The sequence below is a fragment of the Ceratosolen solmsi genome, unplaced genomic scaffold (assembly GCF_000503995.2).
Source record: "Ceratosolen solmsi marchali unplaced genomic scaffold, CerSol_1.0 scaffold10, whole genome shotgun sequence".
In the NCBI taxonomy this organism is placed as follows: domain Eukaryota; kingdom Metazoa; phylum Arthropoda; class Insecta; order Hymenoptera; family Agaonidae; genus Ceratosolen; species Ceratosolen solmsi.
The window spans coordinates 17,500,218-17,517,319 of NW_011948412.1; the positions used below are offsets into that span (position 1 = coordinate 17,500,218).

At 25.6% G+C, this 17,102-nt stretch overlaps 4 protein-coding genes and 1 long non-coding RNA gene across 5 annotated transcripts; 2 read left to right on the forward strand and 3 right to left on the reverse strand.

The window, feature by feature from the left end:
• Window positions 1–1,919: 1,919 nt before the first annotated feature.
• LOC105365511 (putative uncharacterized protein DDB_G0282133) lies at window positions 1,920–4,645 on the forward strand. The gene is made up of 4 exons (XM_011503707.1): window positions 1,920–2,277; window positions 3,191–3,487; window positions 4,080–4,480; window positions 4,634–4,645. The coding sequence occupies exons 1-4, from the start codon at window positions 2,262–2,264 to the stop codon at window positions 4,643–4,645; spliced, it is 726 nt and encodes a 241-aa protein (XP_011502009.1). The 5' UTR covers window positions 1,920–2,261.
• A 385-nt stretch (window positions 4,646–5,030) lies between these two features.
• Window positions 5,031–6,461, forward strand: LOC105361222 (zinc finger protein 431-like). The gene is made up of 2 exons (XM_011498335.1): window positions 5,031–5,350; window positions 6,069–6,461. Exons 1-2 carry the CDS (start codon window positions 5,045–5,047, stop codon window positions 6,312–6,314), a joined length of 552 nt encoding a protein of 183 aa, XP_011496637.1. The 5' UTR covers window positions 5,031–5,044; the 3' UTR covers window positions 6,315–6,461.
• Window positions 6,462–9,104: 2,643 nt separating this feature from the next.
• On the reverse strand, window positions 9,105–12,474 carry LOC105365522 (SET and MYND domain-containing protein 4-like). Its single transcript, XM_011503718.1, has 5 exons — window positions 11,469–12,474; window positions 10,778–11,064; window positions 10,502–10,696; window positions 10,287–10,421; window positions 9,105–9,462 (listed from the first exon to the last, which is right to left on the reverse strand). The coding sequence occupies exons 1-5, from the start codon at window positions 12,445–12,447 to the stop codon at window positions 9,211–9,213; spliced, it is 1,848 nt and encodes a 615-aa protein (XP_011502020.1). The 5' UTR covers window positions 12,448–12,474; the 3' UTR covers window positions 9,105–9,210.
• Window positions 12,475–14,232: 1,758 nt separating this feature from the next.
• LOC105361232 (uncharacterized) lies at window positions 14,233–14,818 on the reverse strand. The gene is made up of 3 exons (XR_912826.1): window positions 14,782–14,818; window positions 14,556–14,705; window positions 14,233–14,334 (listed from the first exon to the last, which is right to left on the reverse strand). It is a non-coding gene; the product is annotated as an uncharacterized LOC105361232 (long non-coding RNA).
• Window positions 14,819–15,951: 1,133 nt separating this feature from the next.
• Window positions 15,952–16,796, reverse strand: LOC105365533 (SET and MYND domain-containing protein 4-like). Its single transcript, XM_011503729.1, has 4 exons — window positions 16,763–16,796; window positions 16,228–16,521; window positions 16,034–16,059; window positions 15,952–15,960 (listed from the first exon to the last, which is right to left on the reverse strand). The coding sequence occupies exons 1-4, from the start codon at window positions 16,794–16,796 to the stop codon at window positions 15,952–15,954; spliced, it is 363 nt and encodes a 120-aa protein (XP_011502031.1).
• Between the last annotated feature and the right edge of the window lie 306 nt (window positions 16,797–17,102).

Here is a 17,102-nt window from a genome sequence, read left to right on the forward strand (position 1 = left end):
GTTACTTAGGAAAAATAATTTAATTTGAAAGTTTGTAAGTTACATTATTCTCTGTTATGACTTGTACATTTAAAAATTATAGTCAAATTAATTTACAATTTATTAATATACAAATTATTGTTTAAATAATTTATTTTAATTTGGTATTACAAAATACTGAAATATATATAATAAATAAATGTTGGATGATTCAAATTATTAAATATTATTGATTATTTTCATTTTTTATTAATGAATTTTTATTTAACTATTAAAAAATTATGACAAACAAGTCAATACTTATTTAAATTTACAAATATTCATTCAAAATACTTTCATCACTCACAAAAATCTAATAAAATTACCAATAGTTTATTGGTTTAATAAAGAAAGTTACTAACTTGTGTTTATATTATATTTGTATAAAGATTGTAATCAATGAAAAGTAAACAAAATTGATTAAACACTGAACAATTGTTCTCCTCCAAAATATACCATAAAATATACCACAAATTTGTAACCAATGAATATTTTTTTTAATAAGATATAAATATTTTATTTTAATACGTTAAAGACTAAAATAAAACACTGGCTATACTGTCAAAATTAAATAACCATCTTAAATATTCTTTAAATAAGGAACTTATTTAAATATATATATTTGGTAAATCACAATTTGCTTGAAATATCTTTAAAATATTTTAATTAGGAATCCATCCATAGTTCTTTATTTTTTACAGGAAAAACAAAGTCAAGAAGTTACAAACAACGATCACCGCGTCCGACATTTTTAAATGCCGCATGTATCAAAATAATAATAACAATACCATAATGGGGCTGAAAATTTTTCATATTTTATTATTATATTTACTCTTATACCCGATAGATGGCAGAAATCGTTACCCGCTAAATTAAAATAATCTATACATAAAAAACATAAAAATGAATCTGAAGAAGAAACTTTTACACAAAAATTCTTAGTTAACTGTCGATTAAAAAAATAAAAATTTATTATGATTTAAAATATCATATTTTTAGATTATTACGTTTTGGTTTATTATATCAACTAACTGTTAGTTTTGGTTATCTGTTTATACTCGGCAATGAATAAATCCAAACATATTTTGAAAAATTTTAAATATTTCAATCACATGTCAATCTCATCTTTTTTTTTTTTTTTTTTTTTTTTTGCATTAAACAGCTATACATATGCAAATTTCGTAAATTACCTTCGATATAAGATATAAAAAATTGATTGTTAATTTAACAATTTTTTTCATCGAATTAAATATGTTCAAATGATTATTTTTCTCCATGAATAAATATATATATAGAATAAATTTAATATCATAATGACTTAATGTAGTAATAAATATGAAGCAAATTTAACAAGTAGTAATAACTATTATTTTAATGTAAATATTCATTAAAGTTTTCATTGAGGTTCCATACTTTCAAACTTGTGTAGTGATTGATTTGTTTTGTTTATTGACTTTGCTTTTTAATATCTATAACTGCAACAAATATGTAATTGCAGTTATCAACAAGGTGGAAACAAAGGATTTTTTTGTTTTAAGAAATGTACAAATTCATTACGCATTATTAACTACCGTATACATAAAATGAAATATATAGGTCTCATCGATACCGCTCAATTATATTGGAGCTACAAATAGACAGAAATATTAACGTGTATAAGAAGTTCTGTAATAGTACATTTAAAATGGATTTGTCATTTTGGAACTTTTTGGGATGGTTGTTAATAAATAAAATATAGCAGTATTATATTATAGTAATATTATTATTGATTTATCTTCCAATATATAACTAATGGCCCAATAAATCGATTTATGTTTGATAAATCTCTTAGAAATGATAGATTATTTATATTTTTCACTGACAAACAATATTAATATACACACAAATAATAACGACTTCTTGGAAGTTATTTAGTAGTTTGATTACAGCTCTCTTGAATTCTCAGAAGATTTTAAGTTTGGCTCCATTTCGTACAGGGATACGAAAATCAGCTGCTCCTTCGTTATTTACATAACTGTAAGAAACTTGCGAATCAGCGGCATCAAATTTTCTTGTGAATCTTTCAGTTCATAACGAGACCATCTATTCGAATAGGTATAATTTCGAAGTAATCGTTCATTTTTCGATAATAGTGCTCGAAATATATATATCATATGTATATGTACATATATAAAGTTTAACAGGATTTAATCGTCGATTAAATACTCACGTATTTATTGTGCTGTATTAAAAAAAAAAAATTAATGTTTAATCAAACTCGTAAGTATGCGGATAAGCTATGTAATATCGTAAATATGCGGATAGATGTGATTATTAAAATTTTTTTTTGTAATTTAATCGTTATATAAACGTAAATATACTATAGCGGGTAAGAATTATGATTGATTCAAAAGTTATATATTCCAAAATTTATCTGTTTTTTACAAAATTATTTAAAATTAAATTAATATAAACTTTTGTTTATATATTGTGTTTTTCATTATGATGAAATGTTCTATAAAAGATGTTGTAAAATGCGCGCGTGTGTGCACGAGTGAGTGGGTGAGTGAGTGAGGAAGGAATGGAATTATTTGAAAACAAGTTTTTTTTCTAATAATAATCAAACAGACAGAGGAATAGAGAGAGAGAGAGAGAGAGAGAGAGAGAGAGAGAGAGAGAGAGAGTATAATATAATACTGCTAATAAAATGCATCAATTGTTAGAAATTTATTAACATGTTACTAAAAATATATAAACGTACATTTATAATATATCTACCATTATAAAATTATTTAATTTTCAATAAAAAATTAACGATATAACAGAATATTTGAAATTGAGATATTTTAATTATAATTTTCATTAAAGTATCATAATTTATTTCTCAATTATATAAATATTTATTTATGCCTGTTTATTCGCAAGCATAACTTACGACTACTAATTACCATATTTATTTACAAGATCCCCAATGATTAAGAATCGTTTCTGAATAAAAGTCCCCTATACGAAAGCAAAAATACAAGTCATAATACGCCAAAGTATTGACTATCGATATATCACTTTATCTGTCTATCTACCTATCTACATCAATAACGAATGACGTCGTGCGAATGATTATTACAATTATACCTACAGCTCTTCCCAATGTGCACATCCCCATCTCCAAACTAACCACCCGTCCGATCCTTAGCGCAACACCCGGAAATGTCGCGCAAACCGTCGAAGCGGCAACTGGCCATGAGCTCCGTCACCAGGTGTTCGTACGCCTCGAGGAAACTCCCGCGGGGCTCCTGTCCTCTGCCACCGCTACATGCGAGTCTCGGTGGCCTGCAGCCGGTGTACACCATCATCTTGCGAAGCGTCATGGGCGGCTGCGAGATCGTCGACTACGCGAGCAGGACGAACACCAGCAGAGCAGAGGAGCGCCTTGTCGTAGACCTTGCCATGATCGGCCGGGACTATCCACTGGGACAAGGCCCCGACACCGGTGAGCACAAGCTTGTACGCGATCCTCCATATCGCCACGCAGCTTCTTAACTTTTCATTTTTTATCGATATGAGTATAATAATAATAAGCATAATTAATATGACACTCCCGTGTCTAATTGAGTTTAACAATCAAATGAAATTATTTATTCTCATGAAAAAATTAATTTATAATAAATAAATTTATAATTTATAATAAATAAAAAAATTTTAATTATATAAAATTAAATAATCTCTGGAGAATATTATTGTTATTATTTTTGTTCAGACACTATTACAAATTTCTACATAAAAATTAATTTATATTTGGGTGGACACATTGGCCTTTATGTACATAAGATTTATGTACATTTGATACTTTATGTACATTTGAAAATATAAATTTCTACGGCAATTTGTACAAACAATTTTTTTTTTATATTCACATGCTTTAACGAAAATTTTTTTTTATATACTTTTATATATATCGCATACGATTGACGAATCATAGAGTTTTTCACGAGCATAATTACGAGACTCCGATAAAAGGCTATATTTATATACATATGAAATCGCAATGTTTTTTCATATATAAAATAAAATTTTTTAATCAGGGAATTCAATCTTTCAACAACAGCCAATAATTGTCAATGCTGATCAACTCGCCTCATCAGATACGTCGAATGCCATTAAGAGCGATGAATTATCTTTAATGGAGACTCAAAAGCTCATAAGTGATAATGACGATAGCAACAACGACAACAATCACGCCAGCAATAATAACAACAATTACGAATACGCAAATCTGATCGAGGGAATGATCAACAATGTTATGGAAAGCACTACGGCCATTAAGACTATGGAGAAGGAAAACAATAACAATAATAACGAGAACAGCTTCGAGTTCTTCAATTATGATAGCAGTCAAATAGTTGAGTTGGCGACCGCCGACTCCTCCGCGCCCGTAATCATTAGTCTACAAAATTTTTACGATCCCTTGGGCGCTTCGCACACGGTAATTAACACACATTCTACTACTGCAAATAAATATATATATATATATATAGAATTAAACTATACAACAATTTCCATACGAGTATACGAACTTTGTTTTTTTTTGCACATCACCTCAATTTGTTATGTTTAATGAAAAACTTACAAACTTCAGACAAATAATTGAAAATTATTATTAATACGGTTGTAAAACTTTTTTCGTTCAATGTTTTTTCGTTCAATTTTTCAATGTTTTTTGAAAGCAGATAATAATATAATAATAATAATACTCGCTATTAAGAACATTTAAACTAATGCATGCCATACGACATCCTTTCCATACACGCTATATTTTATAAATATACTTTAGATCGGTATTTATTTGCTTAAACAAGCAAATAATAAGACTGTCATTGATCGAAAAGACGTTCCTTACTCGTTCTATCTTCGAATAATCTTCGAAAATTAAAACGAAACGCTCGCGCGATACAAGATGTGTTCCATCAGCATTACGTCACTATTATTCTCTCAAATTCTCACTATCTCGAATGATCACTATTTTAAATATCCGTAGCCGCAGACGCAGATGTCCGATTTCCAACAGTTGGGGAATCTGTCGACTGGAAGTTCCGCCGAGAGCGGCTCCTCGCCGGCTTCGACCGTTGTCGACTTGGATAACGAACACAGCCGATACTGTAACCCGGACGTATACAAGGTATATCGCGAGGGACTCGATGGTTCGGCATTTTCCGTCGTTCAGTCCGACGGCTTCAATGGCTTCTTCGAGTTCGATACCTTGAGCACGCATCCAAGAATAACTATTGCCTCGTCCATTGCCGAGGAGATGGCGATGACCCCAGTGATCGGTTCCGCACCTCGCAGAAGGCGAAAGGTATGGCGTTTGTTCATCGCCGTTAATTTTCAAAGCAACCACGGTGATCGTGTTATTCTCGAAGGCCCTCTTGGCCATTCCTTTATCTATTTATTTTTCTTTTATCTTTTTTTGTGTTTTAACGTTACCTATAAATTTTCATCATCAAGTTTTAGATATTTCATTGAATCGTTAGTTTGCTCAGGGCTGCCCGTGCAATGCCATTATAAATTTTTACTCTGCTCCCTTCACAACCAACCGTCTCTAATTAATTGGCTATTCAATAAATATATAGTCTCTTGTACGCCCCATCGTATGCTTTTATCCGGTATCTTGCTCAACCAAGAATTCGGACATTAGGTGACAATAAAAATATTAATATTACTAGAAGTTAATTAGTTATTTAAAGATTAATTCGTATTCATTATAGGATCGACAGGGCCTTTTGGATTTATCGTTCGTAAATAATTATCATTGAAATGTATGAAATCCATTATCGCATGTTATTCGCGGCTTAAAATATTGCTCCCGACCATCAGCTGTTGCGAATACTATTTTTACGGGACATTAGAGTCATTTATGCGTTAATTTAATAAGACGTTGTCCACGTGCAATATATGAGCGAGATGCCGGGATTTAATAATCTGTACGCTGCCGGGTTGTTTAGATCGAAGCGAAAATCGGGGACTCAATAAAAGGAATGTAGGCAAAACGAGAGATGAAATTGTAATTTTTAAAGCGTGAGCAGAAGGTGCTGTCGAGCTGGGAGAGAGAAAAAAGGATATGCTGCAGCCAATGCAGTAAAAAGTTCCGCACGACGGCTCACCTGAAGACACACTTCGTAGTACACACGATGGGAGAGGGGACGAAACTGAGTCGTTGCGCGGTATGCGATAAGGGCTTTTGTCATCGAGGTGCCCTGACCCTCCACATGCGGGCCCACGCCTCGAAGGAGAGCTCGCGGCTGCGTGGGGAGGGATGCTGATAATGATTAGCCGATGTTCCTCTCCTTTGCTTACCCGGTTACCTGGCTGAGCGTTACGAGTCGCGGCCTCAAGATCTCAACGCTGTCCGATTATTCTCGGATATTCCCGGGCTAATCCAAGAGTTACTTACGTATCTGCCGCCACTCCACCGATATTTAAATTTTCAGTCGAATGAGACGTTGAATAAGTGCGTAATGGATATGTGTAGGAGGGTTGGGAAGACATTCGCAGAGATCTGCGCTCGAAGCTTGTTTACGTCTTTTCATTATCCAATGGATCGAACAGTGGCTGATAAATTGCAAGTGCCCATCGTTACGTTTGAAACTTACGACTCGATTGATGGGATTTCAATTACAAGAAATCGAAAAGATTCGAGTGTCCTTAATGTATTACCAGTTCCTATTTTTGTACCGAGTAATTGATTTACTCAAAGTACAATTATTATAACGCTTTTAATTAGCATTATACAAGGAATAATTATAAATTTATTCTACCAATAATTATAAGCAATTGGTAAACACTAGATTACCAATATTATTTTCATTATTGTTATTATTATTATTATTGTTTTCATGATTATTATTATTATTATTATTCATCTAATTAATGAAATAAAGATATTAATTCGTTAGATTATTGATAAAGTTTGACCGATTTCGTGAATGATACCGAAAATATAAGAAATCCAGTTACTCTTATAAATTCAAAATGTACATTTATCGTTGTGCATATTGCTTTCATTTATTGAAAAAGAAATTACCCTTATTTGCTGCCATAAATCTTAATCATCTAAAGCTCTTTTATATACAAAATTTATTCCGTTTTAAATCATTGGCATCGCGATCATTTTCGTTCCAGAAAAACAGAATATTTGTACTTTAAAATCAGTTGTATATAATATTTTGTTTGATAATTCGTACGTAAGCATAAAATTATATTCATAAGATTATATTATTTCTTTTCAAAAGATATATATGAAATCTTGAATTCGAAATATTTAGATACTCATATTTTAAATATCAAATAAATAATTGTAACCAAAAAAGGCGTTTATGAATTTTTGGCAATATTTTCAGTTATAAAATTTATAAATCATATATATATATATATATATATATATATATAAATGTTGAATTATTTGTCTAAACTGATCTACAACTTCAATTAAATTAAATTGAAATTCCAAAAAGAAAATTTTTTACTCGACATTATTTTTATAAAGCAATATATATTAAAAATAATGATGTATGAGTAGATAGTTTAACTGTATACAAATAAGAATCTTTATTCTAAATGAAAATTAATTTTTAATAGAAATTAAAAATTTAAAATAAAAAGTCGTATGAAAGTTGCTCATTACATTTACGACAGGGCAATTCCATTAATAAAATGTGATAATGACAAAATTTTTGTCAAATCCGTATACATTATATTAACTGTATTAGTAATTATTACGTAATTCTGTTTATGTAAATATTATAAAAATTTTAAGAATTAAAGAAAATATAAATTATTGAAGCATACCTCCAAACATATTTGAAAATATTTTGAGAATCAAGAAAATAGCTAATTAAGTTAAAGTGAACTAGCTAAAGCTTTCATAGATTAGCGCGATTTACAATTATTACATAAAATATTATATAAAAAATATTACATAAAAAATTATGCTACAGTTTTTTTAAATACCATGGAAAAATATTCTACTATACACGCAAACTAAATTAAGTTATCCAATTTTTGTACGGCCAGTGATAAAAAAAATTGCTAAATAATCACACAAAATTGTTACAAAATATAATCAATAATTAAAAGCATAGATAATAAGTGATCATTGCTGCTATTTTTAAATACAGAAAAAAATATTATTCTAATACAATTAATTATTGCTTTAAATTATTGAAACAAGTTGCATAATTACATACATAAATAAAGCATAAATATAGAAATTCAATGTAACATTGAAGACAATAATATAACAACTACAAGCTTTTTATTTATAAAATTTTATTCATTTATAATTACTTTTCTATACCATCAAAGTTATTTAACATAACAATGAGTTTAAATATTATTTATTCGAAAATTCATTTTCTTTATATATTTTATTTATAGTTCTTTTAATGCAGATGATTAACTTTTTTTATCGTTTAACTTTGTTTAATTAAATTAAAAATAATTTGATACGCAATATAAAATACCTGATATTTATTATAATAATTTTAAGATATATATCTTTGTACTTACCTATTAATAGTTATCACATTAGTTATGTAATAAACATGTATCATAATATAAATTATACAACTAAAAAGACTCATACAGTTTATAATTTTATAATAGATATATCAAAAACTTTTCATTTATAATCGTTATATAATTCAAATTCTGAATATGAAATGAAAATACATTCATTAAAAACTAATAAAAGTCTACTGTATTATACCTTACTATTCTGGTGTGCTTGAAAATTTATTTTTTAAAATCTTAACAAATATTAAATGGAAATAATTCTCAAAATATCATTATTAATACTTTTGTATATAATAATATAAAAAAGATTTATGTTATGTTTCAAAATATTAATTTATAGCTACAGTAGACAATGAAAAATGTATGGTAGATTAAGAAATATAACTACAAACAATCGAGTTTATTTAAAAATAATATTAAATATTATATCAAATTATTTATCTTATGTATTTATTTTTATAAAATCGTACACTATTATGATGGTAATAAATTTTTTAGAAAATTAACTTATAACAATATACAAAACTTTGAATAAACAGTTTATCTTATAACTTATTAGGCACAATTTCATAAATAACGCGTAAAAGTCATTCAATTATTTGAAAAGACAAAAATTAGAAACTATATGAATAACAGTTAACTACATTAAAATATTCTTTCTGTACCATAAAGCCTATTAAATACTATGCTCAAAGATATTAGTAATTCATAAATAACAACTGATGGTTGATTTAAATATTTTGAAGCCTCATCTATGGCTTTAGATAAGCGTCTTATTGTTGACTGATTAAATTGCTGCTTCTTGCCGTTCAAAATCGGACTCACCAACATATCATTTTCATCATACAAATCTGATTCTTTTTGATTGTAGGTTGATGCATATAAAAATGGCTTTTCCTGTTGAGAAATTTTAATTATATATGTGCATTCCATATATTATAAAATAGTAAGCTTTTAAAGCATAAATATACCTCAATTCATGTAACTTTTGTATTTATTTAAAAAAATATTACTTAAATAAGTAAATAAATCAATGATTGAAATAATTGCATATAAGTTCTTGTAACCGATAACAAATGTAAAGTATGTCATGTTAAATAATTTATGTGCAATAATTTCAATCTTTTTTTAAACATTTCTGAATATATTAAATTTAATTTGCTACATTAATAAAAGGAACTCTGAAAAGGAGGTAAGCTAGCATTATGATTACATTTGATTTGTATATAATAAATTTATATTTAAATTTTAAATTAATATTTCTAATATTGTGAATAAAAAGTCTTATTTCTCAAAAAATTTAGTACTTCTGCATTTTTTTATTCATTTACGACAAATTTGATAAACAATTAGTCGATTCTAGTTTAAAGAAATTAGATATATATTTAAAAATAAAATCTATTTACTTTTTTAATTAATCAGATACATCAACTTCAGAAGAACTCAATCAATAAAATATCAAATATTTGTGTTGCAACTATGAAGAATTGAGGAACTTATTGGTAGTGTACAAGCTTCTTGTAAACAAAAATTAAATATTTAAAAAATCAATAAAATATCGAATTTTTATAAACTTTAAAAATGTTATATTTATAAACATTACTTTGGCTAACTTTTATTTTAAAAAGTTTGCTTTCTAAGAATAAATAAATTTTAAAAGTTTTGTTTAGTTATTAATAAACTATAAAAACATTGTAAAACCAATTTTTATTAAATTTTACCGTTGGCATTTTATATAGTTGAAGCAAATTAGACCACTTTTGTGTGCAATCCTCACAACAGGTTGATTTTGTGTTTTCTAAAATTGAATTATCTTCGAAAGGGTGAATAAGCCAAGGATTACATGACACAAATAACTAAAACATTTCAGAAGATGTGAAAATCAATATTTGTCAAAAATAATAATGAATTATTATTTGAAATTCATTATACATACAGGAGAATTTTGATGAATAGACTGTAATGCAAGAACAATTAATTGTTGACTGCCTGTTATGCATATTTTTGTATTTGGATTATGACTTTGAAGAATTGAGGAACTTATTGAAGGTATATAAGCTCCTTGTAAAGAACAATTAGCTGCTTTGCAAATCATATAGTCTTTCGATAATTTATTAACAGATTTTTCATTATGAATCTACAAAATAATAAGTTTTAATTATAAATATATGGAATCATAATTAATTAAGGAAAAATTAAAACTATATTATCTTACTATGTGAGTACTGTGTTCACTTATTATTCTAAGTTTTAGAAATACTGAGCCAATAAATAAAATATCTTGATTTGTTTGTAAGTCATTAATACTACTGAATTTGTTTACCCCACTTTCTTTAAAGAGTGATGTTGTTTTTGTTAAAATAATTAACATTTTAACAGCTGTAATAGCATAGTCAGTCAAAAATTTATTTTTAACTGTATTATAAGAATTATCTACTGGTTTAACTATTTGTGATTTTAAAAAATTATATTTTGCTTCTTGCATGCATCTGTTATTATCTGAAATATATTGTATTGATAAATTTCAAGTAATTGTTAATAAATATAATAGAATTTTGATTACGATTTAAGGTAGTGATTAATAAATGATCATATGATCATTACAGTAATAACATTATTTTCTATTAATGATATTAAATAAAGTACTGTATTAATTTTCTATTAATAAAACTTCTATTATTAATGATATTAAATAAACTCATGTCTTGCCATAATTCAAAAAAATTCAGTCATATTTTGAAATTTATTTTTACAGTATTTTGCTTTTAGATATATTATATGATATATTTATTTTATAAATTTATAAGTTTCAATTTTTTCAAAAATTAGATTTTTTCTAATCTGACTAGACATGGTATTCTATTGAAATCAATTTATTAAAATGGGTAAAATCAATTTATTACCTATAGATACATCAACAAACTCTAAATTATCAGCTTTAAAATTTTCTATACCACCTAATTCCTTTATTCTTATAAGTAAACTTCTCAAACTAAGGAAATCAGAATTATTAATTTTATGATAATTTAGCAAATGTGAAATAGTTATACATTCGATATCATGATAATTCTTCCAAGCCAAATTTTTACATTCTTCAGAACAAAACATGCACCAATTACAATAGTCACATGGTATATTTGTCCATGACTTCGAGAAGCAATGGCCACAATAATTTACAAACTTAACTTGTTCAAAAAGTTTTAAATAAGCTTTCTCTACAAATATAATGTCTCCAGGTTTAAAGTCACAAGTGGACACCAGGCACCTGCCAAATTTTTTATTATATTGAATTTTTACAAAATCAAAAGGATTTTGATCTTCTTTAATAGATAAAATTTGTATATGTTCAGGTATTTCTTGCACCTTCTCAAGATTAGTTTTGCTAAGATTATTTAACATATCCTTTACTTTGTATAAAATATTAATATTAAAACTGTTTCCATCTATAATTTTAATTAAATTCACAATTTCATTGTATGTTTTATCATTATTAAGCGAATATTGTGCTTCAAGACAATGAAGTTTGCGATACAGAAGCTTTAATTTGTGTGAATTATCAGTTTTATTTATTGCAAGTGCTCTATCAATATCCAAAATACTTTCATTATATTTCTTTTGAAATTTTAGCAAAGCTGATCTATTACCATAAGCAAATGCAAGCTCTTCTGAATCAATTGGAGCCAACGCTATGCTTTCTGTATAATTCTTAAATGCTTTTTCCAAAAATTTCAGTTTATAGTATAGTGCATTACCATCCTTCCTTTTACTAGAAGAAAGTTTTGAATTTTTTGCGACACATTCAAGATTCATTGTCTTGACAAAATCAGATTTTACATTACTAAGTTCAGAAATGATCATATTTCTATAAAGTCCATTATCCATTGTTAAAATTTAATTACAATCTTTTGATATTTTATATAATTCAATAACCTTACAAAAAATATTAAACATTATTAATAATAAAATATATCTCATGAAAAACAAAGGAGTTTAGCAATAAATTTAATGATAAGGAAATTAGTATATTATAAAAATTGAAACTTACTTTATATTGTAAACAATTTACTTCTTTTATTTTATTAATAAAAAATAAATATCACTTAGATAACCTCTAAGAAATACATAAATTTCTCTTATCAAAATTAAAATAAAAACAAAATATCAAGATAAGGCTTTAAGTGAGCTATATTAATTGTTGAGATTATACTGAATATACTTTATTGTATAATTATTAGAAAGTACGAATTAAAAAGTAACTATTTTAATCACATAAAGTACAAAATATATTTTATACAACCCTGCCACCACCAAAATATTAATCAGATAAAATCAAGTATATGAGAATGTTCAACCCAATTTAATTTTCCCCATCGTAATTTTTTCATTAAATAATAAAGTCTACTGATGAGAATTTTCAAACATGCATATCTAATTAAACTCTCTTTTCTCTTATTTTTTTATAAATTATTATAGAACTTTAAAAGAAAATCTTAATCCAATCTTAATCTTCCCTACTACAAAAAAATTGGCAAGAATCTAGCGTTGTTCCAATATTGGAAAAAATGCTATATTTTAACCTCAAAATGTTCATACAAAATACTGCACATGCGTAAGTCATTAATAACCTTTGTTAAGCTTCGTGCTTGTGATAAATTCAAAATGATGGAAGACTTCAAATATATATCCGTCTCATAATGGAAAAATATTTTTAAGTTTTTTGAAATTTGAAAATTAATTTCCCTTAAATGATTATTGATCTTCAACGATTAAAATGTCAATAAGTCGGTCAAATTAATGTTATTTACTTGCTGGAACAATTTTAAAATATTTACATTTTTAATAGTATAAAAAACAAAAAGTGAATAAGTTGAAATTCAATAGTACATTAAGCACACGTCCGTCATTATTGAACAGTGTAATATTAAAAATTGAAAACTCATTTTTAATTTCATGCCCAAGTCATTAATTCAAATAATATTTTAGTGAATATTTATTTTTAATTATAAAGTGTAATTTTTCAAGTTTTAGATGTTTTTTTTTCATTTATCAAGTTATGACTGAGGAATATTCGACTTCATAAATATATATAAATATAACAAATACTTTTTATAAATCTTTTGATTATCATGATATTTATTAGTATTTTGTCTTTATGCTATCATACATTATTTCAAGTATTTAAAAAATAAATAAAATGTGTTGGTCTAGAAGCGTTTTTCAAAATATTTTAAAATAATTAAAAAACATATAACTTAATAATCTATTTGAAATGTAAAAAGTAGTTATTTGATTGCTTAACAAACTGATGTAATACCGAAAGAAATTAATGAACAGGTAACTATATAAAATAGTGACAGGTTTTGCTCAGCAGTATTTTTTTATGAATAAATATTTAATTGCTTTCATTGCAATATTTGCAATTTCTAATATATATATATATATATATATATGTAAACTAAAATAATTTTAAATAAAAAATTAATAATAAATTTTATTCAAATATACATAAAATTAGCATTCATATTTACATTTTTTGGATATTTTAATTTTATTGCCATAATATTTATGTATCAACATTTTAAGAGCTTGAACTATAATAATAATAGCATCATTTGGTTGAATTATTTTCTTAAATAATATATCTATATCCTTTTTAAAAGCAAGGAATTCCTTTTCACTACATTCTTTACGATGAGAATAAAGATTTTGTATAAATTCGAGATTTTTAAAAAATAATAAATTTAACTTAGTAGATTTTTGACGACACTTCTGTAAATAAAACATTTAACAAACATTATATTTAATTGAAAATTTGAATTTTTTCTAAAAAAATTAAATTTAAATTAAAATAGGCAATATTTATGAGCGATGTTTTGTAAGAAATATTTAAATTTGATCTAATATTTTTTATCAAATAATTTTATCTACAATTTAATCAGCAAAATTATTTGATTTTTTAATATATATTTAAACTACTTATGTATATTCACATTATATATTTCTAGAAATGTATCATTTCTACAATTCCAATTATTTTCACACGGTATACAATTACATATAAATCCAAATATATGTAGAAGATTTCGTTGTCTAATGACCTTTTCCTCTTCATAATAATTTAGGTGGTAGTTAATTAACAACTAAAAAAATATGTAAATAAGAAAATCAAATAAATGTACTAATTTATTATAAGTATACTGTATTATTATATTATACCTGTGAATTCTTTTTTATTGGATGCAGAGCGTAATAGAATATTTTTCCATTATTGTCAATAAATCTATCTATATTACTATTACAACTATGATTAATAAAACTACAAAATGGTGTCATACATGCTCCTCTCACACATGGGCAGTTGAATGGATGATGTCTATGCCTACAATACTTATTATAATCTGATACCTACAGAAAAGTTTAATAATTCATAAAATAGAATTTTTCAGTTTTTAATTTTTTAATATTTGATTAAACTGAAATACACAAGCTTGTTATTTCAATCATAAAAATACTTAGTAATCTAGTATACTCACAAGAAAAGAATTTTGTTTATATATTAATACGAGTTTTAAAAGTAATGATCCAATAAAACATGTATATTTATTTCGTAGTGACTCATCAGTAAAGTACTGATTATTTCCATTAAAAAGTTTTTTGCATTCTGTAGTTTGGAATAAATGTACAGTAGCTAAAATACAGGTATGGGCATAATTTATCAATAGATCAAATTCATCTATTGAATTCATTAGTGAATAATCTAAACTAAAATAGTATAAAAAACTGAAGTGGTCAATATTTTTATTATTTACAAAATCTGTGACTTTCTTATCTGAAATAAAATATTTCATAATTATTATCTAATGACATGTAATTTTAATTTCAACTAATTATAAAATATGATCATAAAGTTTCAAACATAAGAATTAAAAAATTTACCTCCATTTTTATTAATATTATTAACCACATGTTTTAAATTATTAATACCACCAACTTCATTAAGTGCTAATATAAGAGATTTCATACTAAGATGAATTAAATAACTTTTTGGAAAATAAACAGGCATATTTAAAAAACATTCTATATAATGGTATTTTTGCCAAGCTATACTTTTACAATCTTCACTACAATACATGTAAAAATAACAATTATTACATGGAATAGCAGTCCATGTAATAGATAAGCAGTGGCTACAATAGGCATATGTTTTACTTTTTTTATGGGCTACCACATAAGAATTTTCCATAAAAATAAACTCTCCAGGTTTAATGTCACGTGAAGCAATTAGACATTTACCAAATTTTTCTAAATAACTTACACTAAATGTATCATTGGCACATTGAACTTTATATTTCTTTTTTGGCTTCAGAACAGGATGTATTTCTTTATTTAAAGTTTCTTCTGTACTTTCAATTAATTTTGCTAATTTATTCTGTTCCATTCCATCAATTTTATTAAACCAATATTTAGCTTTTTCTAAAAAATTTCTCTGTTTATCTAATAAAAATTAAATAAAACATGAATACAATAAGAAAGAAAATACGTATATTATAAAAGTAAAGTAAAATGTATTAATTGTTCAAGTTAATAATTTAATTTCAATAATTTTGAATTAAGTTTAAAATATAGGATATAAGATAATCAAATTTTTTAATTAATACAAACCATTTTGTAAAATTAAAGAACACCTGCTTTTACGGCATAATAATTTCACTCTTAATGCATTTGATGTAGTAATTTTTAGTGCATTGTCAATATCCTTCATACATTCTTTATATTTTCCAAAATGTTTTAATATTGCAGATCTATTTGCATAACCACATGCAAGTTCCTCTGAATCAATTTCAGCTATAGCTATACTTAAAGTATAAAGTTCCCAAATTAGTTCATGATCATTTCTTTCATGCTTTTTCTTTATAAACAATGAATTTCCTGCACTCCTAATTTTAATGGATTTCTCTTTACTTTTATTACATGTAATTTTAAATGAGTAATTAAGTATCTTATAATTGCATTTTATAATATGAAAGATTATTGCTTCTTCAAAATTCATATCTGTAAAATACAGAGTTTGTTAATAAAATACAAATAATATTAAAATTGACATTAATAAATGAAGTAAATGAATGTTATTTGATAAATTTAATAAACCAAATTAGATATCTAAATATCAATAGAATGTGAATGGATAAATACATACCATTTTGACTTCTGGTTATATAATTTTGAATCATGTTTATAAATTAAAGAACTTATTATGAGATTATTAAATAATATTTCAAAACTTAGTACTATTTAAATTTTGCAAAATAATGAACTGGTTTTGTAATTTTGTATCTTTTAAACAGATTAGCAAGTAATTTTCATTATTTGAATATTTGAGACGGTATTTGAGTATTATTTAAAGATTATATTAATGATAATGAATTTTAAATAATATTATAACTTTATGATATCAACGGAATTCTATAAAAGACGATTAATTTATATACTTCAAGTACTACATAAAATAACTATATAATATTACTACATAAAATATA

Coding starts and splice junctions, on each gene's coding strand:
- LOC105365511 (XM_011503707.1), top strand. Junction 3,488..4,079: donor GGGACAAGGCCCCGACACCG/GTGAGCACAAGC, acceptor TTTTTTAATCAG/GGAATTCAATCTTTCAACAA.
- LOC105361222 (XM_011498335.1), top strand. CDS start 5,045: ATGTCCGATTTCCAACAGTTGGGGAATCTGTCGACTGGAAGTTCCGCC. Junction 5,351..6,068: donor CACCTCGCAGAAGGCGAAAG/GTATGGCGTTTG, acceptor TAATTTTTAAAG/CGTGAGCAGAAGGTGCTGTC.
- LOC105365522 (XM_011503718.1), bottom strand. CDS start 12,447: ATGGATAATGGACTTTATAGAAATATGATCATTTCTGAACTTAGTAAT. Junction 10,697..10,777: donor AACACAGTACTCACATAGTA/AGATAATATAGT, acceptor TTGTAGATTCAT/AATGAAAAATCTGTTAATAA. Junction 9,463..10,286: donor AACTATATAAAATGCCAACG/GTAAAATTTAAT, acceptor ATTTCTCAACAG/GAAAAGCCATTTTTATATGC.
- LOC105365533 (XM_011503729.1), bottom strand. CDS start 16,796: ATGATTCAAAATTATATAACCAGAAGTCAAAATG. Junction 16,522..16,762: donor TATAACCAGAAGTCAAAATG/GTATGTATTTAT, acceptor ATAAAAGTAAAG/AGAAATCCATTAAAATTAGG. Junction 16,060..16,227: donor TTCTTTAATTTTACAAAATG/GTTTGTATTAAT, acceptor AATTTTTATTAG/ATAAACAGAGAAATTTTTTA.